The 22,888-nt window shown below is 47.0% G+C and overlaps 1 protein-coding gene across 1 annotated transcript; it reads right to left on the bottom strand.

Annotated features, from left to right (window-relative positions):
* Window positions 1-7,544: 7,544 nt before the first annotated feature.
* Window positions 7,545-14,772, bottom strand: LOC127341215 (triphosphate tunnel metalloenzyme 3). The gene is made up of 2 exons (XM_051367014.2): window positions 14,120-14,772; window positions 7,545-7,747 (listed from the first exon to the last, which is right to left on the bottom strand). The coding sequence occupies exon 1, from the start codon at window positions 14,760-14,762 to the stop codon at window positions 14,124-14,126; it is 639 nt and encodes a 212-aa protein (XP_051222974.1). The 5' UTR covers window positions 14,763-14,772; the 3' UTR covers window positions 7,545-7,747; window positions 14,120-14,123.
* Between the last annotated feature and the right edge of the window lie 8,116 nt (window positions 14,773-22,888).

Genomic DNA, 22,888 nt, shown 5'->3' with positions numbered 1-22,888 from the left:
CGCGGGATCGGAGGCGGCGACGCGGTAGGCCGGCGAGCGAGCTCTCCACATGGCGTGCGCGATCTGAGGGAGTGGTTTGTGGATGATAACGATTAATGACTTGCCGGGCCCACAGACGAAAGGGAACGTCGCACACTCGCACGTCCGCGTGACCCGGAGGTTGCGAGGGGCTGCAGCCTCCGGAGGAAAAGGAGCATTTTCCTTAGGTAAGGGCATGTACATTGGTTTAGACGGATGCTGTCTGTAATACTACTCCATCTCATCTATAGACAATGATACAGATAGTGTATACAATAGTCTGTCTGTAAGTTACCTATTTTTAGTCATAGCTAGATGTGAGTATAAATTATAGACACCCTTTGTACAATAGCAAAAATGGTGTCTGTAAGCTGTCTGTAAGAAGTTTCTGATTGTACAGAACTTTACGCATGCTCCTTCTCTCTCCTCATTCTCTTTCCTCCACATCACCAAAATCACCTATAACCACCTCTTACAGACAGCTGAGTCATCACCATTGTACATGCCCTAATGCATTGCAAGTTTTCAGATGTTGTTACCGTTAAGAGTCAATATATTTTGGTTCCAACCTACCATACACTGAACTCCTTTTCGAAAAAAAAAAACATACACTGAACTGAGCTAAATCGTACCAAAGTACATTATTAAGCAGTGAGTTAAGGTCTCACATTGTAAGTACGTATCTAAGTTACCGTCGTACTATTAATTTGACCTTATTATCAAATAAGAGGCTATATTTTTTTCCCAGGATATACAATTTGATGTGAATTATTTCGATACATTCGTCAGCCTAGAAAGTAGCAATTCTGAGAAATGGCTTGTTGGTTTTTTTTTTTTGAAATGGGGGAAATATCGTCCTGCTTCTGCATCCAAAGGATGCACACGGTTTTTTTTATTAGATTATTCACAAAACCTTACAAGAATAATACAAAAGATCAATCTCGAAGCAACCTTACTATACCTACAGTGGGATGAAGAGGGTGACAATACACAAAATAACATCATCCAAAAAACTAAATGCCTTCCCAAAACCGCCCAATAGCAGATGAGAAGCACATCCAGTCGAGCAGACTCTCAACCCACGCCAACGCACACGCCACAGAAGTTGCTACCGCCGTCTTCCTCGACTCCATCTTCAACAGAGATCATCGCATTAACCTTGCAAGACCTATCGTCGATGCCACCATGACGTCAGACGGCTCCACCATCCTGCACGCATACATCATCCCGCATCAGTCGTCGATACCCTGCAGCACCATGCCACTGAGACTCAGCCCCAACAATGTGGTAGATGAATACCACTCCACCGACATCCGCCAACATCCAGCAGCTGCTCCAAAAACGATGCCCCAAGAGGTAGAACAACGCAGGGCGCGCCGTCATCGCCTGATCCAGGAGACCCGGACCTAGGGTTTCCCCTGGAGCAGCACGAGTGAGAGACCGCGGACCGCAACGACGATGCCTTCAAGAAGGTAGCGCGCGACACGTCGCCATCGTCCGCCAACCGAGGTCGGAGCACGGTTTTCACCGGTAGCCGCGCATCCCCAACTCGCCGAGTGTAGTGCCAAGACGGGCAAAGATGACGCATTCGACAAGGTAACGACGTCCACCGACGCCGCCATCATCCGCCAAGACCGAGGTCGAGGCTCAGTTTTCACCGGTAGCCATGACACCTCGGACTAGATCACCATTGCCGGAGACCTGTGTGAGATCCCATGATCCCCCCACAGGACTACCAGCCTGGCCGACCACCTCCGGCGAAGAAGATGACTACCACCACCATGCCCGGGGTTGCTGCCCCAGGTTTCCTCATGACACGAGAGATGCCCACGAAACGCCTCACTGTCGAGGAGGCAGAGGCACGACATGCAGATCGACGCCCGCCCCGGCCCAAACGGACCAAGATCGGACCCGATCTTCACAACCGTCGCCCGGCCGCCGCATGCAGATCAATGCCATGGCCGTCGCCTCCCTGCGCCGCCGCATGAAGGAGAAGTCTGGCCGTACGCCGCCGCCATGCCCTCCGGTCGTGGGGGCGAGAGGAACGGCTGCCGCCGTCACGCCGCAGGACTTTGCCCGGCAGCGCTTCTGGCGACGGCGGCTGGGCCACGGCGCGGGGGGGAGAGGTCTGATGGGGTTTTGATGGGGATACAACTGGGCAAAGTTTGGGCCAGGCCGGGCTTAAAAAAGCTCGCGGGTAAAAAGTCAGGCCCGAGCCCGGCCTGGCCCGACTGTCGGGCCTGTAATTTAAGCCCGAACCCCGTCCAAACGAGCAAAAAGCCCGGCCCGGAAGCCCGGCCCGACCTGGCTAAAATGCGCAAACGTGAAGGCCCAAGCCCGGCCCGAAGTGCAAGCCCGACCCGGCTCGGCCCGGGATTTTCTGGCCGGGTCGGGCCGAGCTGGTACGGGCCGAGCTGCCCATGCCCAGCTGTAGATGGGGAGAGGTCTTCGTAGCCTTGAGTACGGGGGACGCCGAAATGGCTTGTTGGTAATGAGCAATTACATACAGGATTATCGGCAGATAGTGAAGCAACCCACAAGGAAAAACAGAAGTTACCAAAACATAATTCGAATGTTCCAGAGAAGGTTATTATATGTGATCGAGGAGATATTGTACCGAGATGGCTATACAATCTGTGGTGCCAAAGGCAGCATGACCTATATCTGAGTACGTCTGAAGGCCATCGGTGATGTCTACTATCTAGGCAATGGCGCGGGAGAGCACCCAGTGTACCACGCGAGCACAGCAAGTACTCCTCGTATCACCAGCCCAAGCCAGCGCATAGGGTGCTGATAGGATTCCGACACCACATAGTAGATAGTACCACTATTCCTGCATATTGAAAGCAGAATGTTTTAACTTAACGAAGTAACAAGAGCAGCTTAGTATCAAGGATTCGAAGTCCTGTCGATGAATAAAATAGTATCCTGAGGATTCGAGAAGATAGAAGGGGAAAAACCCCTTCTCTCCTATCTCGCCTCCATGGGCATGGTTTTTTGGAGGTCGGGAGAAATCCCTGTCTATTCGGCACCGACGCGGTGACGCATGCGGATGTCGCCGTCCTTCCTGAAGGGTGTCGGGTGTACCTCTTCCCCACCCCTCGGAGCGTACTGGAGGATACCTTAGGAGCTGTCCAGGCAGCAGCGTCGTCATCGTCCCTTTCTTCTTTGAGGTGTTGACTGGTACGTGGCGCTTCAGAGCACTAGGAGCGCGGTGGAATTCTCCGGAGGGCACGGTGGAATTCTCTGGAGAGTCATCGCCGTCATGCTAGCCATCTGCTTCGACCCTTGGATGCTTGTGAATTGTCTTCAAACACAACGTGCTTAAGTTGAGGTGGTAAGGAAAAGCAAAGCGCATCACACCTATTTATAGGCGTGAGGCCTGCATCTATATATGCACCGGCATTTCTAAATTTTACGAAGCAATTATTAATACTCTGTCACTTTTTTTATCCTGGTATGATGTGCCAATTACACTGCATTGTCAATTTGTTATGGATAGTTGGATATGGATTACAATTATTAAGCTGTTGTGGCTGATGCAAGAGTTCCTTCTGCTAGAAATTACTAAGAACTGTATACCAATTTTTCCATGGGATTATACTACATATGCCAAATTAAACTAAATTGAAATGGATAGTTGGATATGGATGAGTACCTTGTAATGTAATTACGACTTGCCTGCTAAATACTCTGTACAAATTTATCAAGATGACAGTGCCTGATGCAAGCGTCCCTTCTGCTAGAAATTCTTATGTATTAATATTATACCATGATAAGGATAATTGGATACACAAGACTAGCTAAGTAGCGACTACAATTAAAAGCAGGAACCACTAACACAGAACAGATCTTCACATAGCTGAAATGACCCGTTACACATGATTTACGGAACCGTCATTAGTCGGTGGATGATGGGCCTCCTCATCGCACACGGTTAAAGAAACCATGCGAAAAGGTTGAACATTCGTGCGCGATAACTTAGCAAAAAAAAGTTTGTGACAGGGAGGGCCTTTTCACAAACGATTATTGATACTTGAGCGTCTGCATTTTACCTGACCGAAAACATGTTTTTTTGTCATCTGTGTTAAACTCATTTCGCACAAATTTTAGTATAAACCAGTCGTATATTGATTGCAATGTTCTTCAAAGCAAACTAAAAAAAATAGTTCAAATCAAATAATTTAACAAATAATGAATGGTTTCGAGGGCAAATAATTGTTCATCTCACACATAAATAAATAAATAAATAGGAAATGAATAAAGGAGGGAGATCGTTTTTTTCCATGTAGTCGGTGATGCCTGATGAGATCAAGATTGAGGTGGGTATGCGTGGACGAATCTTCAATTTTCCGATACATCTCAAGACATGCTTGAATTAATGTGATCGGGGTTTGCGGCTTAACTCGGCTACCAACATTGTCATAAAAGAACTCTAATTTTAACTTGTTCTCATTCTCGATGATCATGTGTTGAAGAATCCCACAAACTGTTATGATGTTGTTGACGGGTTTTTTGTCCCAAAAACGAGTTTGACCATGAACAATGTCAACCCGATCTTTCAATACACCAAAAGCTCTTTCAACGTCTGCATGCTTCTTGTGCCTTGGAAAATTCATCTTATTTCTTTGTTTTTGGGGTTTGTATGGTCTTCACAATTGCTTCCCAAGATAGATATATGTCATCGGCAAGATAGTAGTCCATTGTGTAGTCATGCCCATTGATTTTGTAGTTTTGGACCGGAGCATCTCCACTAGCTAGTCTAGAAAACCAGATGGCATCTATGCAAGTCATTGATGTCATTGAGTGATCCCGGAAAAAAAAAAAGCAATGCCAAATCCCCAAGTATAGCAGACCTCTCAACCAAGGTCTTAGGAAGCATTGACAATTTGACATGGATTGAGGTGGACTAAGAGCAATTATAGCAGACCTCTCAAACCGCAAACCGCAAGTACGCTGATGGAGGGCACCCCAAACGCGTTTTGCGGGTTGGAAAAACGCGGCGCAGACCAGACACGCCAAATAGAGACCGCATAATAGCATATTCTGCGCGGCGTTTTTCCAATCCGCAAAACATGCACTATGATTTTGCAATATTTCACATATGAGCCACGATAAATCAAATGATATAGCAAATCTTTTAGTGTGTACAATACAACAATAATCCAAATTACAACAAATGTTTATCATCACACAATACAACAACAATTCAGTTAATAACAAATAGTTTCAAATACAAATAAATCCAAATGTGACACTACCTAGTTGTCATGCCTCCGCCAATGGTGTTGAATGAGATCACGCTGAAGCTGTTCTGCGGATCCGGCATTCTCAATCTCCGGCGATTAAAGAGATGAGGTGGATATGTGGGTATCTCGGCAAAATAATCCCTCATGAGTGCATTGTGCCCACGAGTGTGGTTCTGAGGGATGCAAAGCAGCCCCATGGTCAACCCCTACCCCATTTTTGGCCTCCCGTCCATGATCTCCTTCGCCGCGAGGATTACGTACGTTTGCTCGATGTCGTCGTTGAGCAAGTCCTCCAAGCCAGAGTCGTCTGAGGAAAAAGAGTCCTCCATCAAGAACACCTCGCACGGGTCCATCTACAAGCGACCGCATCGAAAAAAATTACTACCGGCGGCGATGGAGGACGGGATATTGAGAAGAATCGAACGGCGGTGAGGGTTCACCATACCTTGGCGGCGGCGAGGCTTCCGCAGTAGTGAGGAATCCGAGGCCGATACGCGAGATTCCGCGGTCGATTCGGGTGCAGCGAAGCAGAACGGGCGCAACGGTGCGGCAGGAGTGTTTCTGCCGGTCAGGTTCGAGGGGGAGGGCTTGTGCGGGTCGGGATCTGCGGTGACGCGTGCCGGCGGTGGAGCAGGAGCACTGCGGTAGGCGGGGTTAAATGTCCTTCGAGCCAACTGATTTCAGCGGATGGGGTTCGTGCTCGGAAGAGCTCGCGAAACTGGGTACTTTGGGTTTCTGCAGCGCGGAACTGGATGGCCTGGAAAAATATTTTTGGATGCACGCTCGATCCAGTATCTGGATTAGCCCTTTTTTTATCTCGAAACCCGTAAAGTGACGGTTATTATGCGGATGCGGGTTCGACGCGGGGTCTGCTAGAGTTGTTCTCAAACCCTTGCAGGTTAAAATCTCCTCTAATCCACCTGGGTGGGGGATTAACCGAACAAAGCCTCGCCCAATCCCCAACATATCCCCTTCCCCGATTTTTTTTTTTTTTTTTGCACAGAGGGATAATCCTCAATTCTCTTCTAAGAAGAAATTAAAAATGTGATATTTCCATCTTAAAGGCAGCAGCACGCACATTTTCATTATCTTTGTCATTTTTGTACAAGCATTCAGTTAATCAATATAGCAAACAACTCACGCTGGGCATTTCCGGTGTGCAGGTTCCTCAACCTGGACCATTGGACTCACAAACACGGACATGTCACCTACCACTGAAAGCAAAGCACCGAGAAATCCTGAAATCAATTCAAATAATGTCAAGTATAGAACTTGAATCTGGGTGGACTGGTTCCACCACAAAGAACACCGGAGCCAAACTCAGTTTGCGTTTCCACCAGTAGTTTGTGTGTAAACATCGCTGGTTCTACACGAAGCACTAGATAAGGTTGTTGTAGAGCTTGCGCATGTGGGCCAGTTAGTTCGTGCCGCAGGGCCAAATTGCTGCGCCGCAGCCCGCAGCCGCTGGTTCTCGTCTGTCGGCACCGCCGTGCTAGCCATGCGGCCCCACGCGAGGACACCCGAACCCGAAGCCAGGAGCGGTCAAGCGAGCCCTCTGCTCCCGCCAATGCGGCTGCCTGAACAGCACACGCACTGAACTGAAGGTCAAGACAGTTCCCGCGCCGACAACCCACACCTGTCATGGAAGCAACCCGGCCGCCTCGTCGCCAGAGCCGCAGCAGCAGCGCTGCTCGTGGCCACGCCTCTACTGGGCTCTACCCTCCTCACCGCCTCGCCACTGCAACTGCTATCGGGCCTGCCCGCTACCACAGCCGCCTCTGCGCCAGGTACGATCCGTCCAGCCTCGCCACACTTGCCGATGCCGTAGCAGTCACGTGCCGAGTTCACACGCATCCCTGACCGCCGCTGGCTCCTTCCGCTTCCGTCGCTCCCCCAGCCTCCCGCATTCCCCAGCTCTCGTGTTTACCGTTTACCATGTTCGGTACAGCCTCAACACTGGCGCCCTCAGCCCCCGACGACCACAATGCCCCACATGCGATGCGTTTAAAATGGGAGTTGCCGGTTTTGACACCACATGCGATGCATGAGATGTCGTTCAAAATAGGAGTAGCCAGTTTGGACAGGTTTGCTGGGTTAAACCCATATCAAACCAGCTCAACACCTTCTATTGAAGTTTGAATGGTTTAGTACGGCAAGCCCAGCTATCTGGTGCGGTGCAGGTTGGGCTCGCAATTTGGCCAGCTTGAGACCAAAATGTGCCCAGGTTTACATACAACACAAAGTAATTGAAGGACCATGATCACCGGACGATGCGAGTTTGAAAATAGAGCGTATATAGAAATTAGGCAGGCTCGGTCAAGCCAAAAGGGTTAATCACACACTGCTCAACATCCAGCAGGAACACCAGATTAAGACGATGAAGATTGACAGTTTTAACAAACTGGGACAAATAGACAGATGATTGAACTGACGTGACTCTTCAGCAGAACCAACCCATGTCTCTCCGACTTTGCCCACAGCTGACAAAAATTGGTTAAGAGAAAATACATTAGATAATATGGACAATGTATACAATATGGAAACAAAACATGCAGTAAAGATGTTTTTTTCAAATATCACATCAGAACATCGGGGTGCAAAGAAGAGTGAAACAACTCCCAGACACCATAACCATAACTGGTACTATATTCTTAATTTTGTAAAAATACAGGAACTCCGGAGACTTAACAGTAGAGCCAATAAAGGGGTTAAGCGCAGCTTCCCTAAACAAATGTTCTAGATATAATAGTAAGTATCTGGTGCTTCTAACTGGCATCACTAGCTATGTTTGCTCAGCTAGCAAACTAAAGCATCAAGCTTCCACCAAACCAAGACTGAAAAATATTTTGTTCTTTATAGCACTAATAATATTGACAAAAAAGGAACTTAACCACTGCAGAAATAGTCCAAAATAGTAGAGCTACAGCACATGGGTTAGGTGCAAAATAGTCCAATTGTATACAACATCCAGTACATATGATTTCTTTTCTGCAAGCCATCAAGATTCTGTGATTATTAACTATGTCTATCGGTGCTTTAAGCTAGAATTGCTTTATGTGAATCTAGACTATAGCCAATTGATGAAAATGAACTTGCAAAATCGCCAAAAGGTAGCCATGCAGAATCTATTATATACTAAAAGCAAAATAAGTGTGTTTAAAATAGAGACACCACGTTAATCCACATCATCTCAATTATTTTAATTGTTAGATCTAAATTATGGGGCTAGGATTTAATAAAATACTAAAAGCAAAATACGTGTGTTTAAAATAGAGACACCACGTTAATCCACGATCATCTCAATTATTTTAATTGTTAGATCTAAATTATGTGGCTAGGATTTAATAAAATATTATTAGTAACGTAACCGTGCAGTTTCCATATGGTATGTATACTTTTTCCTTAATATATCTAGACTTCCGGTTATCATTGAATAAAAAATTTACGTGAAAAATATCCGCGGTTGTCCATGTCTACCACGTACGCTGAATTTTTTTTTTTTGGAGTATTCCATCGGTCCAGGCAGGTCCAATATGACGCATCAATACGTAGAAGTGATCTTTTTTGGAAACAACGTTAGCTAATTCCATCCATACAACCCAGGTCCATTACGACACACATCATGTGCGCAACACTTTTTTTTAACGATGAGTCTGTTTGAAAAATGAAACCAAATGAAAGATTCCGTTCCGGAAAAAGGATTCAGGTCTGTAGAATCGGAATAGCTAGCTGAGTACGCTCACGAAAAAACAATGTACTAGCTCACACCTAGCTTCATCGGAATAACTCAGTACGTCCAAAAAAAATAGAGGCGATTCCCTAAAACTAAATTCGGAATAGCTGAGTTCCTCAAAGAAAAATTAGAGGCAATGCATTAAAATTAAATTCGGAATAACAGAGTCAGTTGAAGAAAAAATAGAAGTCTCGATGCACTAAAATTAAATGATCACTACATAGTTGAGTGTCCAGATTCAGGTTGAATATACAAAAAGCTATGTTTTTCATTGAGTATGAAACACAAAAGAGATAGAAATATTTCAAAAAACAGAATACTAAAACATTCTACGAAAGGTTGATATAGGTTGATATTCCGTGGAAAAATCAGAATACTAAACATTAGAATACTAAAATACTAAAATACCCTACAAATATTAATTAGAAAATTAATAAAAGAAAATTCTATGTTTTAAATTTGAGTATGAAACACAAAAGAGATAGAAATATCCTGAAACTCAGTCTACTAAAATATTCCGTGGAAGGTTCCAATATCATATTTTTCAAATATTAATTAGAAAAAGTCACCCTACGTTTAAAAGTTATCCTACGCTAATTACAACTTGAATAAAATTATTTATTTTTTTATTTATTTCCTAAATTATATTTATTTAAGTTAGAAGTTTTATTAATTATTATTTTTTCTTGGAATTTGAGATAAAAGAAAAGGATTAAATAAATAAAAGTTAAATAATTGAATTTTAAAAATATTATATTTTTAATGGATAGAGTTTATTTTTATGAGTATTATGTTATCTCATTTATATTTTTCTAATTTGAAACGAATTAGATATGAATTTGCAAAGTCTAAATCATTTCCTGGAATTTGAATTAGATGGAAAATACATAATAATTACCCCAAATATTCTTAGATTATTATTATATTTAGGATCTTAATATTTTAGATAAACTTTTTGTCTATTTGAGTGTCGCACATGTAATGATAATTTTCAAATTAAAGGTAATTAAATAATTTACCCACATGTGTCATGTATTATTTATCGAAATATTTTGGTAGTTATATAGATGTATTATTTCTTATCACATCATCCAATTTCCATGAAATCATAATATTTTTGTGCTGATCATTCGGCATAATGAAGACAACGCCCTCGCATTTGCGAGGGCCATTATGCTAGTTTTTTAAAAAGAAAGAAACATGGCTACTGATTTGGCTGCGACTAGTGTTTTTGGAAATGTTCCCAAAGAAGAAGGTGAAATGGTCAGAACAAGCAAGACAGTAAGAAAAAGTGGACTTTGAAGAAAAAATTCAGTTAGCTCCTCTCTATATCACTGATTCTGATATCTCAAATCACAACATTTTTGGATGCTCTATATGATTATGCAATACAGTGTGATTATGTTAAACCAACAAACTCAACACAGTCTACTACTGTCCACACTGGAAGTAGAACATGTAAATGAACGAATTCACCAGGGTTGGAAAGGAGACTACATGAAATGGAATCATATATGGAGCCATTCAGTATATGTAAATGGATGAATTCGCCACTATTGAAAAGGATACTACACGTCAAAATGGATCTGTTGCTCACATGTTGAGCTGAGCCACAGGACAACAGAGACTAGGTGCTTCGGGTGGAAGCTTCATTGGAACGAAAGCTGCTGATTTCCAAGACGGTGACTTAACCAGCGTCTCTACTGACCACGGGATCGACGTTAATATGATACTATGACAATGATGATAAGGTCCCGTTTGGTACCAGAGTTTTTCTGGGATTAGCAGGGATAATCCCGACTCATCCCTGGGTACTTTTGCCAACAAAGAAAAAGAGTAGCGCATGGTGGACACCAAGTCTGTAAGGGTAGTGCGGTAAGGTGATCCAGGGTGCGTATTTCTTTTGGAGAATACACCAGGCTGTGTATCCCATTAAGGGGATCGCTACAGGGATTACAACACTGGTTGCCCAGCAAGTTCAAGTTTGAAACAGAACAAAAATTACCCAGAGTCTAACAACCCAGCGGACGAAAGATAAACATCCCAAATCAGCTAGACTTGAACAACCCAGCTTGCCTCCAAACCTCACTTCCTGCCTGGGATGCTGCCAGCACCACATTTTTGAAGATGACGTTGTTTAGGTGTTTCCAGATGACCAGACGCACCAGAAGGAAAGATGCATGTAGTGTGGTGGCTGTGGCTAGAGCGATCTTGGTGGTTCACCAGTCATTAAGGTCGTCATCTTCTCGCGGCAAACGCTCAAGCTTTTGCCAGGCCTGAAGGATCCAACTGTTGTGGCCACGACACAGCCTAGAAGAAGGTGAGAGATGGATTCAGGCTCCTGATAGAATAAAAGACACTAGTCAGGGTGCAGCAAGCCCCTCCTGGCCAATCTGTCAGCCACACAGTATCGATTTCTGGTGGGCAGCCACGGTAACATCATAGGGCAGTCCGTATCTAAACCCTCCACGTCAGTTGAGAGTAAAATAGATACACAGCTCTACAATGCTCTGTATCTAAACGTGGGTCCCATAATTAATGTTCATAACACAGGTCTCCCTTTTCTTTGCAAGAATACCACTCCTATCCTTGCACAAAGGACCACTCTTCCCATGGTTTATTTTATTTTCTTCCTCGCATTGCCCCTAGGATTTGGGACCGATTCATGTGCTAGGGATTCAAATGGATTGGTGATGGTTCTAGAATGGTGTGGGAGAGGGGAATTTATCGATTATACCACGTAGAGTATGAATTTGAGAGAGACGTGATACGAAGGTATGTTCATTGAGATTGCTCTATCTTTGCGGGGTATATGCAGAGGGAGAGGGTGGCCTTCGAATAGAAGAGGAGAGAATAGTATTCTGCCCGCCGGCCCTCCTGCTTGAACATCCCAGCCTGGCCAAGGATTTCCCTTGAGGGAAGGCTTGCCCTGATTATCTGCAACGACTGCACGACAATCAAGGCAGCAATTAGCGTCAGTGAAGGAGCACCATGTATACTTTGTAGAGAAGGAGATGGTGGGGTGTGGTGTTGTAGACAGTTGCGGAGTGGCCGGACGAGACAAAGGAGGTGAGGTGGGTGCCTGCAAGGACATGAATCGCCATGGAGTTTAATTTGCATCGGTTTTCCCAGCGAGCATGGTATCTTGTTTGGGATACAATGATCCTCTCTCTCATCGTTAATAGCCATGCCACCCAACTTTTCTCCAATCTGGCAAAATAAGATACGGTCCACGGTGAAGCATTGGGAGCTCCCTTACACCTCCCCGGGCCTCTGGATTTCCCATATACAGGCTTCGCAGAGTACAAACCACTATCTGTCCAATCCCACTTGATCACATCATCTGTATCTGGGAGAAGATCACTGGCAGAGAGTTGATCCCACAATTCCAGGAACTTGTCGATCGCAGCCTCGTGAAAAAACATGGTTCAAGGGGGGAGGTTCCCACAATTCCAGGAACTTGTCGATCGCAGCCTCGTGAAAAAACATGGTTCAAGGGGGGAGGTTCCCTCTCATAACTGTACGTTGTTTAGCTAGAAACAAGGCACCCTGGGGAGGCTGCGCCTCAAACCCAGGTGGGGTGAGCTCACGGCATGTGCTATAAGCCTCTAACCAACCAGCCACTGCTGGGTGAGATTCAGCTTGGTATCAAGTACCCAACCGCCATTAGATACCGTGTTTAACACCATGCATGATCTGGTAGCTTACAATCCGACCATGGCACTGATGTTCGGAGCCACCTCAACAATCCTCTGTCCATTCAGCCAATTGTCTAACCAGAAAAGCAGGCTGGAGCCATTGTCAAGCTCACAATGCATGGCCAACTTGAAGACAGCATGTGAGCCGACAGGAACCTGAATGTTGAATTCCCGCCAAGGACGATCCATGTCAGTTTGTTGCAGACAGCACCAGCAAGTTCTGAGTGCCAAATTGCGGATGTGCAGGTTAGGAATTCCTAGTACTTCCAGAATTGACCTGCTGCCATGCCACCAGGCAATGTCCACCATTGATGTCTTTCCAGGGTGCAGCGATTTGAGGAAGTGTAGTTTTGGTGAGCCTAAATGATGTCTACCAGCTGATGAAACCTCACTATCAGCATTGAAAGAAAACCAGGAAAGGGCCAAGTCTCCTTTTGGTGAAAGATGCCACCATAGAAGACGGCAAAAGGAACTCCACAGGATCCAGCTGCTTCCTCACTGTACTGGAAAGACAGTGCGGCAGGCATCATATAGGTGGACCAATACAAGGGGCAGCTCATGGAGAAGGTAGTGAAATTAAATGAAGGCCGATCTGCCATCAGGAGAACACAATGATGTGTTTGATGGCAGACATGATATGGCACTCTGAGGCATGGTGAGCTGCACCAAAGAGCTCAAAGGGCATCCTTGCTCAGAGGAGAAAGCAATTATGTCTAAGGTGGGGCAGCGACGTCGGCTTGACCCTCAGCATCAGAGGAGCGGATCAAATTGTATTCAAGAGCCCCAAGAACGGTGTAACCCGGAATATCAGATGGCCCCAGCAGTGACGAGATATGACATATGATATTTTTGGTTTGTTCCTACTGTGGTTCGGATTGTTAGTCCTGTATATAAAGTGGAACCTCTAGAGGTGAATTAATCAAGCAGGAAAGGACACTATATTATCACTGCCTCTTTTGTCCTGCCAGATCCTAATTTAGTCCCTTCTCCAGCAAGCTAACACATGCATCCTTCATCTCGTGGTAGTTAGATTATGACAAACACAGACTTAATCATTTAGTTAGGAATGAAGCGCAATAGTTTGTGTTGCTACGCTACCTAAGTATTCAATCACGGATGCAAGTTATCAAATACTTCCTCTGATCAATATTACTTGATGATAAATGGATGTATCTACAACTAAAATGTGTCTAGATACATCTATATTAGCGTCAAGTAATATGAATCGAGGGAGCACTAGAAAGAAACAGAACTAACGGAGTACTCCGTATTATATTTGTAAGGACTGAAATCAAATGCTGCAAAACAAGTTGCTGCAAGAAAACCAAACTTATTTAGCTTGAAGAAGAAGGTGTGTTACTGGCACACAAGTTTGATAGCAATGACTGCTTAATCAGTCCATACATGGTAAGATGGCAAACCTAGTTATGGGAGCAGCTTCCCAGCCATGAAGCAGCCGAACTTGTTGCTCCGCGAGTACTCATAGGGCACGCCAGCCACCGTAAGCAGGCGCTCGAGGACCTCCTTGGCCTGGTCCGGGTCGGCCGTCTCGCACTCGAGCTCGTAGTTGGTGCCGAAATCGAAATGCGTCTCATCGAGCTCCAGCACGAGGCGGGGGCCCTCGCCCTCCTGGAGCTCATACACGCCGCGGGTGTTCCGGAACCCGCCGAGGCAGACGAAGGGCGCGGAGCCCCCGCCGACGCCGTACTCGTCGGCGACGAGCCGGACGATGGGGGAGTCGACCCCGCCGAGCCGTGCGGGGTCGTCGGCGCAGGCGAGGGCGAGCGCCGGGTCGAGCGGCTCCTCGAGTTCCTCGACGCGGCTGACGCCGGCCTCGAGGCGCGGGCGGCGCTTGAGCGCGAGGACGGCGCGGGAGGGGGGCTGGTTTTCGAGGCTGTAGAGGCGGATGCGGAGGGCGGCGGTGGCGGCGGCGAGGGGGCGCGCGGCGGCGTCGAAGAAGAGGTTGCGCTGGGCGTCGGTGCGGAGGAGGCGGGGCGCGAGGAAGGAGGCGAGGCGGCGGTGGGCCGCGGCGTCGGGGAGGCGGAGCTTGATCTCGACCTCCATGGCGGCGCTAGGGTTTGGGGGGCGGGGGGTGGAGGCCGATGCGCTGGGGCTTGGATGGCGCGGCGTCGGGCGGCGGGTGGAGAAGGCGCAGGAGCGGGTTGTTGGACGGCCGCGGGGTGGAGAGCGGGGTGAACTCGGCGGTGGATTTGGCCGCGGCGGCTGCGGCGGCGGCCGCTTTGGTGCGGTGGTGCTCGTCGAGCTCGTCGCGGTCGGAGCTGCGGAGCTCGATGCGGGTTGGCGGGCGGCGCAACATCGACTGGACCGGGTTGGGCTGGGTCTGAAACTTTGATGCCGTGGGCGAGCGAGGGTGGCTATCAGGGGAATGTATGGACGCATTTCTTCGTGGAGATGCGCGTGATCTATTTCCAAACTTCTACTCTCGCGGCATCTCAAGAGCATCTCTAACATACCCCTTATTTCTGTGTCCCTTATAACGCGAGTTTTTCACCCCATATCAGAAAAGTGCGTTTAGCTGAACCATTCCGTCTAGCAGACCCCGTATTTCGCCCCGTATTTTTAGAAATTAAAACCCCGGAAAAATTAAAACCATAGTTTATCTTCATTGATCATACGCTGGATCATATATACATAGCGGATTCTACACTGCGATCCTATCTAATCGTCGAGGATGACGAATGGCACGAACGGCCCCCTGGCGGCAGCCTCCTGCGCCTCGAATTCCGCCACGGCGGCGATGGCCGCCGCCTCCTCCTCTGCCTCCGCCCGAGCCTTCTCGGAGGCCTCCGCCTCGGATGCGGCCACCGCCTGCAGGAACACCGCCTCCTCCTCTGCCTCCTCCGCTTCCTCATCGCCGGCACGCGGATCGCCTCCGCTTCCTCCGTCGCTAGTGCTGCCGATGCGCGCCGCCAATGCCTCCTTCGACGCGCGCTCACGCTCCTAGTCGGCGCGCCACTTCTCGAAGGCGTCGCCGCTCATCGGCTTGAGCGGCGGATCTTCTAGGTACCACCGCCCACCCGCGGCGAACTCCCGGAGCGACTCCGGCACGTAAAGCGCGCCGGCGTACCGGCACGCCGCACGGCATTCCCCGCGGCGGAGCGCTTGCATTGGCGCCGCCACGCCTCCTCGACGGTGTCCGGTGAGCGGGATCGCTTCGATCCGCTCACCGTACACGCGCAGCGGCTTCGGCGACCGGACATGGCGCGTGGCGGCTTGAATGCGGACGCGGGAGGTGGGGGATTGCTCGCCGGAGCAGGATGAAGGAGGCGGCGGCGCATGGCGGAGCTAGGGTTGCGAGGGAGGGGTTAACCCCTCACTCGCACCTTTGCCCGGTATAAGTAGGGGGCAGCGCTGCGAATTTCTTGGGCCCCGTATTCCGCCGAAACGGGTCGGCTCGAATACGGGGCCTGCTAGACGGCTCAAACCGCGGCTGCCCCGTATCCCGCCGGAATTTTACGGGGTGGACGGGTTATAAGGGGCATGTTAGACATGCTCTAAGCTCCCTCCTACTCCGGCTAACTTCCAAAGGTCGAACTCCTCTTTGATCCTAACTAGCAGCTGTTGCACACTGAATTTTTGCGAAGTATTGTTGAAAACTCGAGCGTTCCTCCGCTTCCACAGTCACGTGAAAATGACCTGTTGAAGCCGATCATGTCTCTCTTACGCACCAAACCTCTTGCCGCACTCCACCATGCTTCTAGGGTGTTGTCACTTCCCGGCTCCAAAATGTTAGAGCATCTCCAACCGCGTCCCCCAAAGGGATTTGGGGCACGCCGGACAGAAAATGCGTTCCAGCCGCGTCCCCCAAAGCCCTTTTTTGTCCAGCGCGCCCCCATTCGGTGTCCGGCGCCCCGAGCCCGTCCCCGTCCCACAGGGGACGCACCGGGCACGCCGGACACAACGAAATGAGAGGCGGGGAGTGGCGGGGCCAACCCGTCAGCGGCACAGAAGGCTAAAACCCCGTCGCCTACCTTTGATCAAGCGACTTAATGGCGTCCCTGTTTTCCCAGGCGACGCAGGGACGCGGCTCGTCGTGCATGGCCGCGTGGCAGTTCCCGGGAAGCGGAACCGTTGCATTGACAACCGCGTCGACGACGCGGCAACCGCCGGAATGGAGTCGGGACTCCTCGGAAGAGCAACCGCTGCACTTTTCGACTTCTGCGCCGCCGTCCCGCGCTCAATATAAAGACCCGTACGTCGGCGCTTTTGGATCTTCACCGGCCGCATCCGACACCTCCAACGACGATGAGTTACATCTCCGAGCTCCCGTCCGACACCTCCAGCGAGGGAAAGCCTGCTGGATGGCGCCATTGGTAGGACAAAGCTCCGACGCCCAGCAGCGGCGACGATTCCCTCCCGCCACTTGACAGCGCAAAGGAATGGCTGGGCGTGGAGGAGGACGCGGAGGAACAAGGGTCAGAGGAGGCGGCGGTGGCCCGTGCGAAGGCGGAGGCGGACGCGAAGGCCAATACCGCCAAGGCCAAGGCGCAGCCGGCGAGCACCGGCGACAACGAGGAGGACTCCGACGTCGGCCGACACCGCCTCTTCGGAAGAGGTGACGAGCAGGAAGCGCCACCGTGATGACGACGACGAGGCAGGGCCATCATCGAAGAAGAAGAAGTAGTAGTTTAAAATAATTTATATGTAATTTAATTATGTTTTTCGAAGTTTTATATGTATTTTGTTTATGTTGAACCGATTTAAATATTAGTAAAGAGTTTTATTCTATCTATTTAAATTTTGGGGGCGGCGTTTGGGGGACGCGACTGGGGAGCGACGTCCCCCAAACGCGACACCAATGAAATACGTCCCCCAAATGCTCAATCCGCGCGCTTTGGGGGACGGTTTGGAGGACGCGGCTGAAGATGCTCTTAACCCACTTCAGGGCAAGCCAAACAAAAATCTTGCCTTTGAGCGGCCCAGAGCGGCCTGTGCATACTAAAGTCCATCTCGCTCGGACAGAGCAGCCGATAAGTATCCCTAGCAGACTACACGACATTCGTCGCGTCAATCCAGGAGAAGCAATCCTGCACGCCATTTGAGATACTACTTATTTTAGAACGAATGGAATATTTTTTTTGATAAATGGTATAAACGACTTCTATGCTCGGAGCCATCTTGGTTGTTATAACAAAAATCAATCTACACATAATAAGAAGAAGAAACAATCTGGCCAACCAAAACAAGTACATTATCGTGGAGATTAGTGTACTACACTTGTGCGCGAAGGGACGGCACGGGGTTGCCGACAATTATCTTGGGGTCCAAATTGGCCGGCTAGTTTTAGAATTTGCCGGTGCGACCAAAAGAATGTCGAAACTCAAAACATCTATTGGCGTCGTTATAGGATTGCTATGGGGCGCGCCGGTGAAGATGCTCTTGCATGAGCTAATTGAATGGATGTTGGTGTACATCTCCATGTACCTCTGAAAAGTCTCTGGAGTTGGGATCCCGCTCTTCTTCATCAGCACCATTGTGGCCTTCTCCATGGCCAAAAGCTTGTTGGTGGGCTTCTTTACGAGGTTTCTAACATGACATTTACTCGAAATTTGGATATATCAAATATGTTAGGAACCCATCTGCTTTGAACGAACACAAATTCAGAGTTTGGTATTCAAGAAATACTATTATGCGAGTAGTAATTCAGATGGATCGATCCGTCGAAGCCTCACACCCCCCCCCCCCCCCCCCCCAATTTTTTTAGCCCAAAATCACTTCATAAGTTCATATTTGACAATTTTTGACAGAAATAGCCCATATTTGACCCATTTTCCTCCAGTAGTGGCCGAAGACACCTATTCAGCCCATTTGCCCCCCCCACCCCCAGCCATTTGGCCCAAGCTCCGCCACTGCACACAAGGGACATATTATTTACTTTTTGTACGAGGAAAAGAGACGAACCACGAGGACATCTCCGTTGGGTCCACGATACCATATTGTCACGAGCTAGGACAACGAGAATAAGTCTATCAGATTCTGATGCAGACAACGAAGTTATGTAAACTCGAATATCACATGTTGTTCGTATCAGGCAGGAGAGGGACAGCTAGGCATCTTTCGTTTCATGCTGAGTTGCTGACCACCCGATGCCATGTTGTCATGCACACACTCAGATGCAAACAACAAAGTCTCAAGTAGACGTCTTTGAGTGGCCGGTCTGGAGCAATCGGTAGTAAATAAATTAACATACCCATTCCAAACCTAGTCTAAACAACCAAAGCCATGAGGTAAAATATGGTTATTAACATTGGTGCTAGTGTATGACTAGTTCTAACAAACAACAAACGACAAAACTAATCAACTTCTTCACCACGTTTCAGGTTTCGTTTAGATCTTTTTGGACCCCACTAAGATGTATGAATTTCGGCAATTTTATTTTAAATTTCAGATAAATTGATACAAATTTCAAGAGCAATTTGACCAAATTTGAATGAATCTTACATAAACAAATTAAGGTTAAAGATATTACCATATTACATATTCAGGAGGGTTGTGAAACCAGAATTTTGGCTGAATGGCCGAAATTTCGGATAAAAATTGAAACCATGCTAGTGTGCATGTGATGTCATATGCATTCTATGTACGACGGGCAAGATGTTTCTAATATTCGTGCCAACCAATGCGGTTACTGCAGTAGCTTAGCCACAACCGATTGTAGTCAAGTATGTATCAATTTTTTGATCTTTTACATATAGTAAAAGCAAGATAAAGAGGTCTAAAATCGATACATGATATTAATCCACATCATCCTAATTATATTGGTGGTTTCATCTAAATTTTACGGCCAAAATTTAACTAGAGATTATTAGTCGGCGTAACACGGTTATTGAGTTTAACACGGTCTGTTGGACAAGACTATGTACCCAATACGAAAGGGATCACTATCAATCTTGTTTCAATGAGATATGCACGCAAGATAGAGCCAAAAACAAAAGACGAAAGATCAGTGTAGAATAAGGAATTTGTGCATATTACAATAGGTACTAAATTCTAGGTAATACAGAAAGTGTCGCAATCAGCTGGCCGGCCGTAAGAAAACAAAGTTTACCAAGAAAAAATTACCCTTAATTATAAACAAACTGCAAGTGAAAAAAGCAACTTCTAGCTGGAACTCGTGTACATGATCTGGGTGTATGGATAATACTAGCCATACGGTTGAGAGAGACATATAGGATCGGGAAGGCTAATCCATAAATAGAGACAATATGCTTAATATATGTGTGGGCTCCAGCAATAGAGACACTATGTTAATCCAATCATCCTAATTTTATTTACAGTTGGATCTTAACTATAGGGTCAAGACTTAACTAGAGATTATTAGTCACGTAACATGGTCATCCAGTTCAACACGATCTATTGGACAAAAGTATGTACCCAATACGAAAGATATTGCCGATCAATCTTATTTCAATGGGGGTATGTATGTGAGAGATAAACGCGCCAATAACAAAAAGAGGAATGATTGAAAAAGAATAAGAAGGTTGTGTACATCACGATAGGTATTAAATTCTAAGTACTAGAAAACGGTCGCAGTCCCGCTGGTCAGCCGGCCGGCCATAAGAAAACAAAAGTTACCAAGAAATATTTACCCTCAATTATGTTTAAGATTCTTATGTGTATGGATAATAGTAGCCATACGGTTGCGGGATACACATAAGGAATTGGCAAGGCTGGTCTATAAATCGAGATAATATGCTTGAGACATGTTTGGGATCCAGCACATCTAAACACATTCATCTAAAATAGATACATTTTGTATATGAGACATGAATGGACTCTACTAGACCATCTAATAAACAGCCTCTTAAATACCACGGTTGCTAGGATACATAAGACCTTATTTTTTACCTGATTCATATTCTGTTGAATTTAATTCAATGGCACCGAAACCGGAAAGTAAAAAATGATGAAAGTGAGTGAGAGAAACTATTCTAGCATTTTTTATGTTCATTCACCAATAATTGAATAATGAAGTTCACATTTAAAGACTACAATGATATTGTCACGAGCGTAGGGAAGCATAGTGAAAATGTCTAAATTTCACGAACTAAATAAATGGTTGTAACACAAAGGAAGGTGGTATGACATCAATATTCCACTACCAGAAACCAGCATTTTCCTTTCGGCTGTCAATTTTTCTGTGAGGCCCGAAGTAGTTTACAGGAAAACACTGTATTTTCCTGTGGGTTTTGACTTGCCCGCCAAGAAAATACGTTTTTCTGTGTGCGGCTCAACTCACAGGAAAATGTTTACAGTTAACCGCCACCGTATTCGCGCGAGAGGCAAATATTTTCATCTCCGCGCCAACTCTAGACTGTTCCCGCCACGTCGCGCGAGAGGAAAAAAATAAGAAATGAGCAGATAAGGCAAGCCCTAGAAATTTTCCCCATTCTTTGTCTTCTCCACATCCTCATCGCCGCCGCCCTCAGCCCAGCTCCTCGCCATTGTTGGCCGCCGGCATCCTCTGCAGCCTCCTCGTTCCAGCGCCGCAGGCCTCCCATCTGCTTCGTCCTCCACCGCATACTGCTACCATATCCCTGCGCGGACAGATTCCATCTCCGACCTAGAGCTCCGCCACTCATGTATCCCTGACCTCCACCACCGCCTGCTCCTATGTCCGTCCGCGAGCCCCGCGACCACCGCCCCCACCTCCATCCGCGAGCGCCGCCCCCCCTGCCTTCTCCTCCCACCTCCATTCGCGGCCGGAAGTCTGTCCGAATCCTATCCGTCTGCAGCCGTCGCCCAACTCCACTCGGTCGACCTTGACAGCAACCGGCAATTCCTCTTCCGTTTTTCAGCAGATTCGTTCTTGGTGTGGTAAGTACTGCATTATCCATACTTGATGTGCTGCACGGTGAAGTACCTAGCTAATTCATGCATGTATTGATTTGCTTAGAAGAAAAGGAAAGAGCAGGATGGGTTGCCGGGTGGCTGCATTCCAAACGATTTGAGGATAGCCTGGTTTGCATTATCTGTGATAGAAATTGGCTAGCTAGCTCAGATTCATTTTAGCTGAAAATATAAGCCATACTTGTCAGAAAACTAGGGCCATTTGTTTGACCGTATTGATTATTTTGTTTTCATGACGCAAGAGATAGCTTTGTTCTATTTTGTATGTTAAAGATTTAGGAGCCCGATTAAGTGTTGCGGTTAGGTGTTGAGTGTCGCCTAAGCGTGCGGAAGCGGGCAGAAGCAAAGAAAAGTGCACTGCTGAGCATCCATGGTCGCCGGCGGCAAAACGAGAAATTGAGGGTAGGTGGGAGGGAAAAGTAGAAGATAGGGTTTCCGCCCCAGATTGAGGTCGACCTTGTCGCCGCCAACCGTCCGCTGCGCCTCAACACTTAGGTATTCCTTAATCCTTTTATTCTCCTTCACGTGCATGTGCTACTGGTGTGCTGTTGTGTGTATGTGAGTTGGTGTGGTGCTAAGATTTGCTTGCAATTTGTAGTTACTGTCAAGAAACGGACATTGATCCGGGTGCGGGTGGGTCGGTGCCTGAGGTGCCAATGGTATAGACCGGCAACTCAAGCAATGTTGGTTTGAAGTATGGCAAATATTGTGATCCAATCAACAAGAGTAAGGTGTTTGTGAACATGATACCCTTTCTTTTCTAATTGTTAGTTAAGTAAATTTTGTCAGATTATATCAAGTGAATGGCATTGGATATGTGACATATTGATTCTTTTTTTCAAGCTTGATGTGCTGCATGGTGGTAGGATCTAGCTTTGAATCCTTCATACTGTCCTGAGCTATTATGGAAGGTGCAGCCCGTTGATACAACTTCTGCCTTTTGCCACCCTTGACAAAAAATTAAAGGGTAAGCATTTAGGTTTAGAAGCAAGTTAGTTATCTCTTTACGTGGAAATATAAGTATTGCGTTTGAATAATTGTGATATCCTCTTGTAGCTTCTGTTTTGCATCTTCAGAAATGTTCGTGCAAAACAGAAGGAATTGTGCTGTGTAATTGCAGTTAAGTGCAACGCAGAATTAATAAGGTACCTCTCATACTTTGGAGATTGTGTTGCCGCTATTTCTCACAGAATCATCTTGGTTAAAACTGATATTGCTACATTGTAATTTTGCTGAAATAAGTTAGGTGTATGTGCCAAAGTTGATGTGAGGAACTGAGGTGCCAAGTAGATTCTGCTGATTATATCTTGTAGATATTA

The sequence above is a fragment of the Lolium perenne genome, chromosome 3 (assembly GCF_019359855.2).
Source record: "Lolium perenne isolate Kyuss_39 chromosome 3, Kyuss_2.0, whole genome shotgun sequence".
Lineage (NCBI taxonomy): Eukaryota > Viridiplantae > Streptophyta > Magnoliopsida > Poales > Poaceae > Lolium > Lolium perenne.
This window is presented reverse-complemented; position numbering and strand designations above follow the sequence as displayed.

What these genes read in the sequence shown, in the direction of transcription:
- LOC127341215 (XM_051367014.2), bottom strand. Translation starts at nt 14,762, where the DNA reads ATGGAGGTCGAGATCAAGCTCCGCCTCCCCGACGCCGCGGCCCACCGC.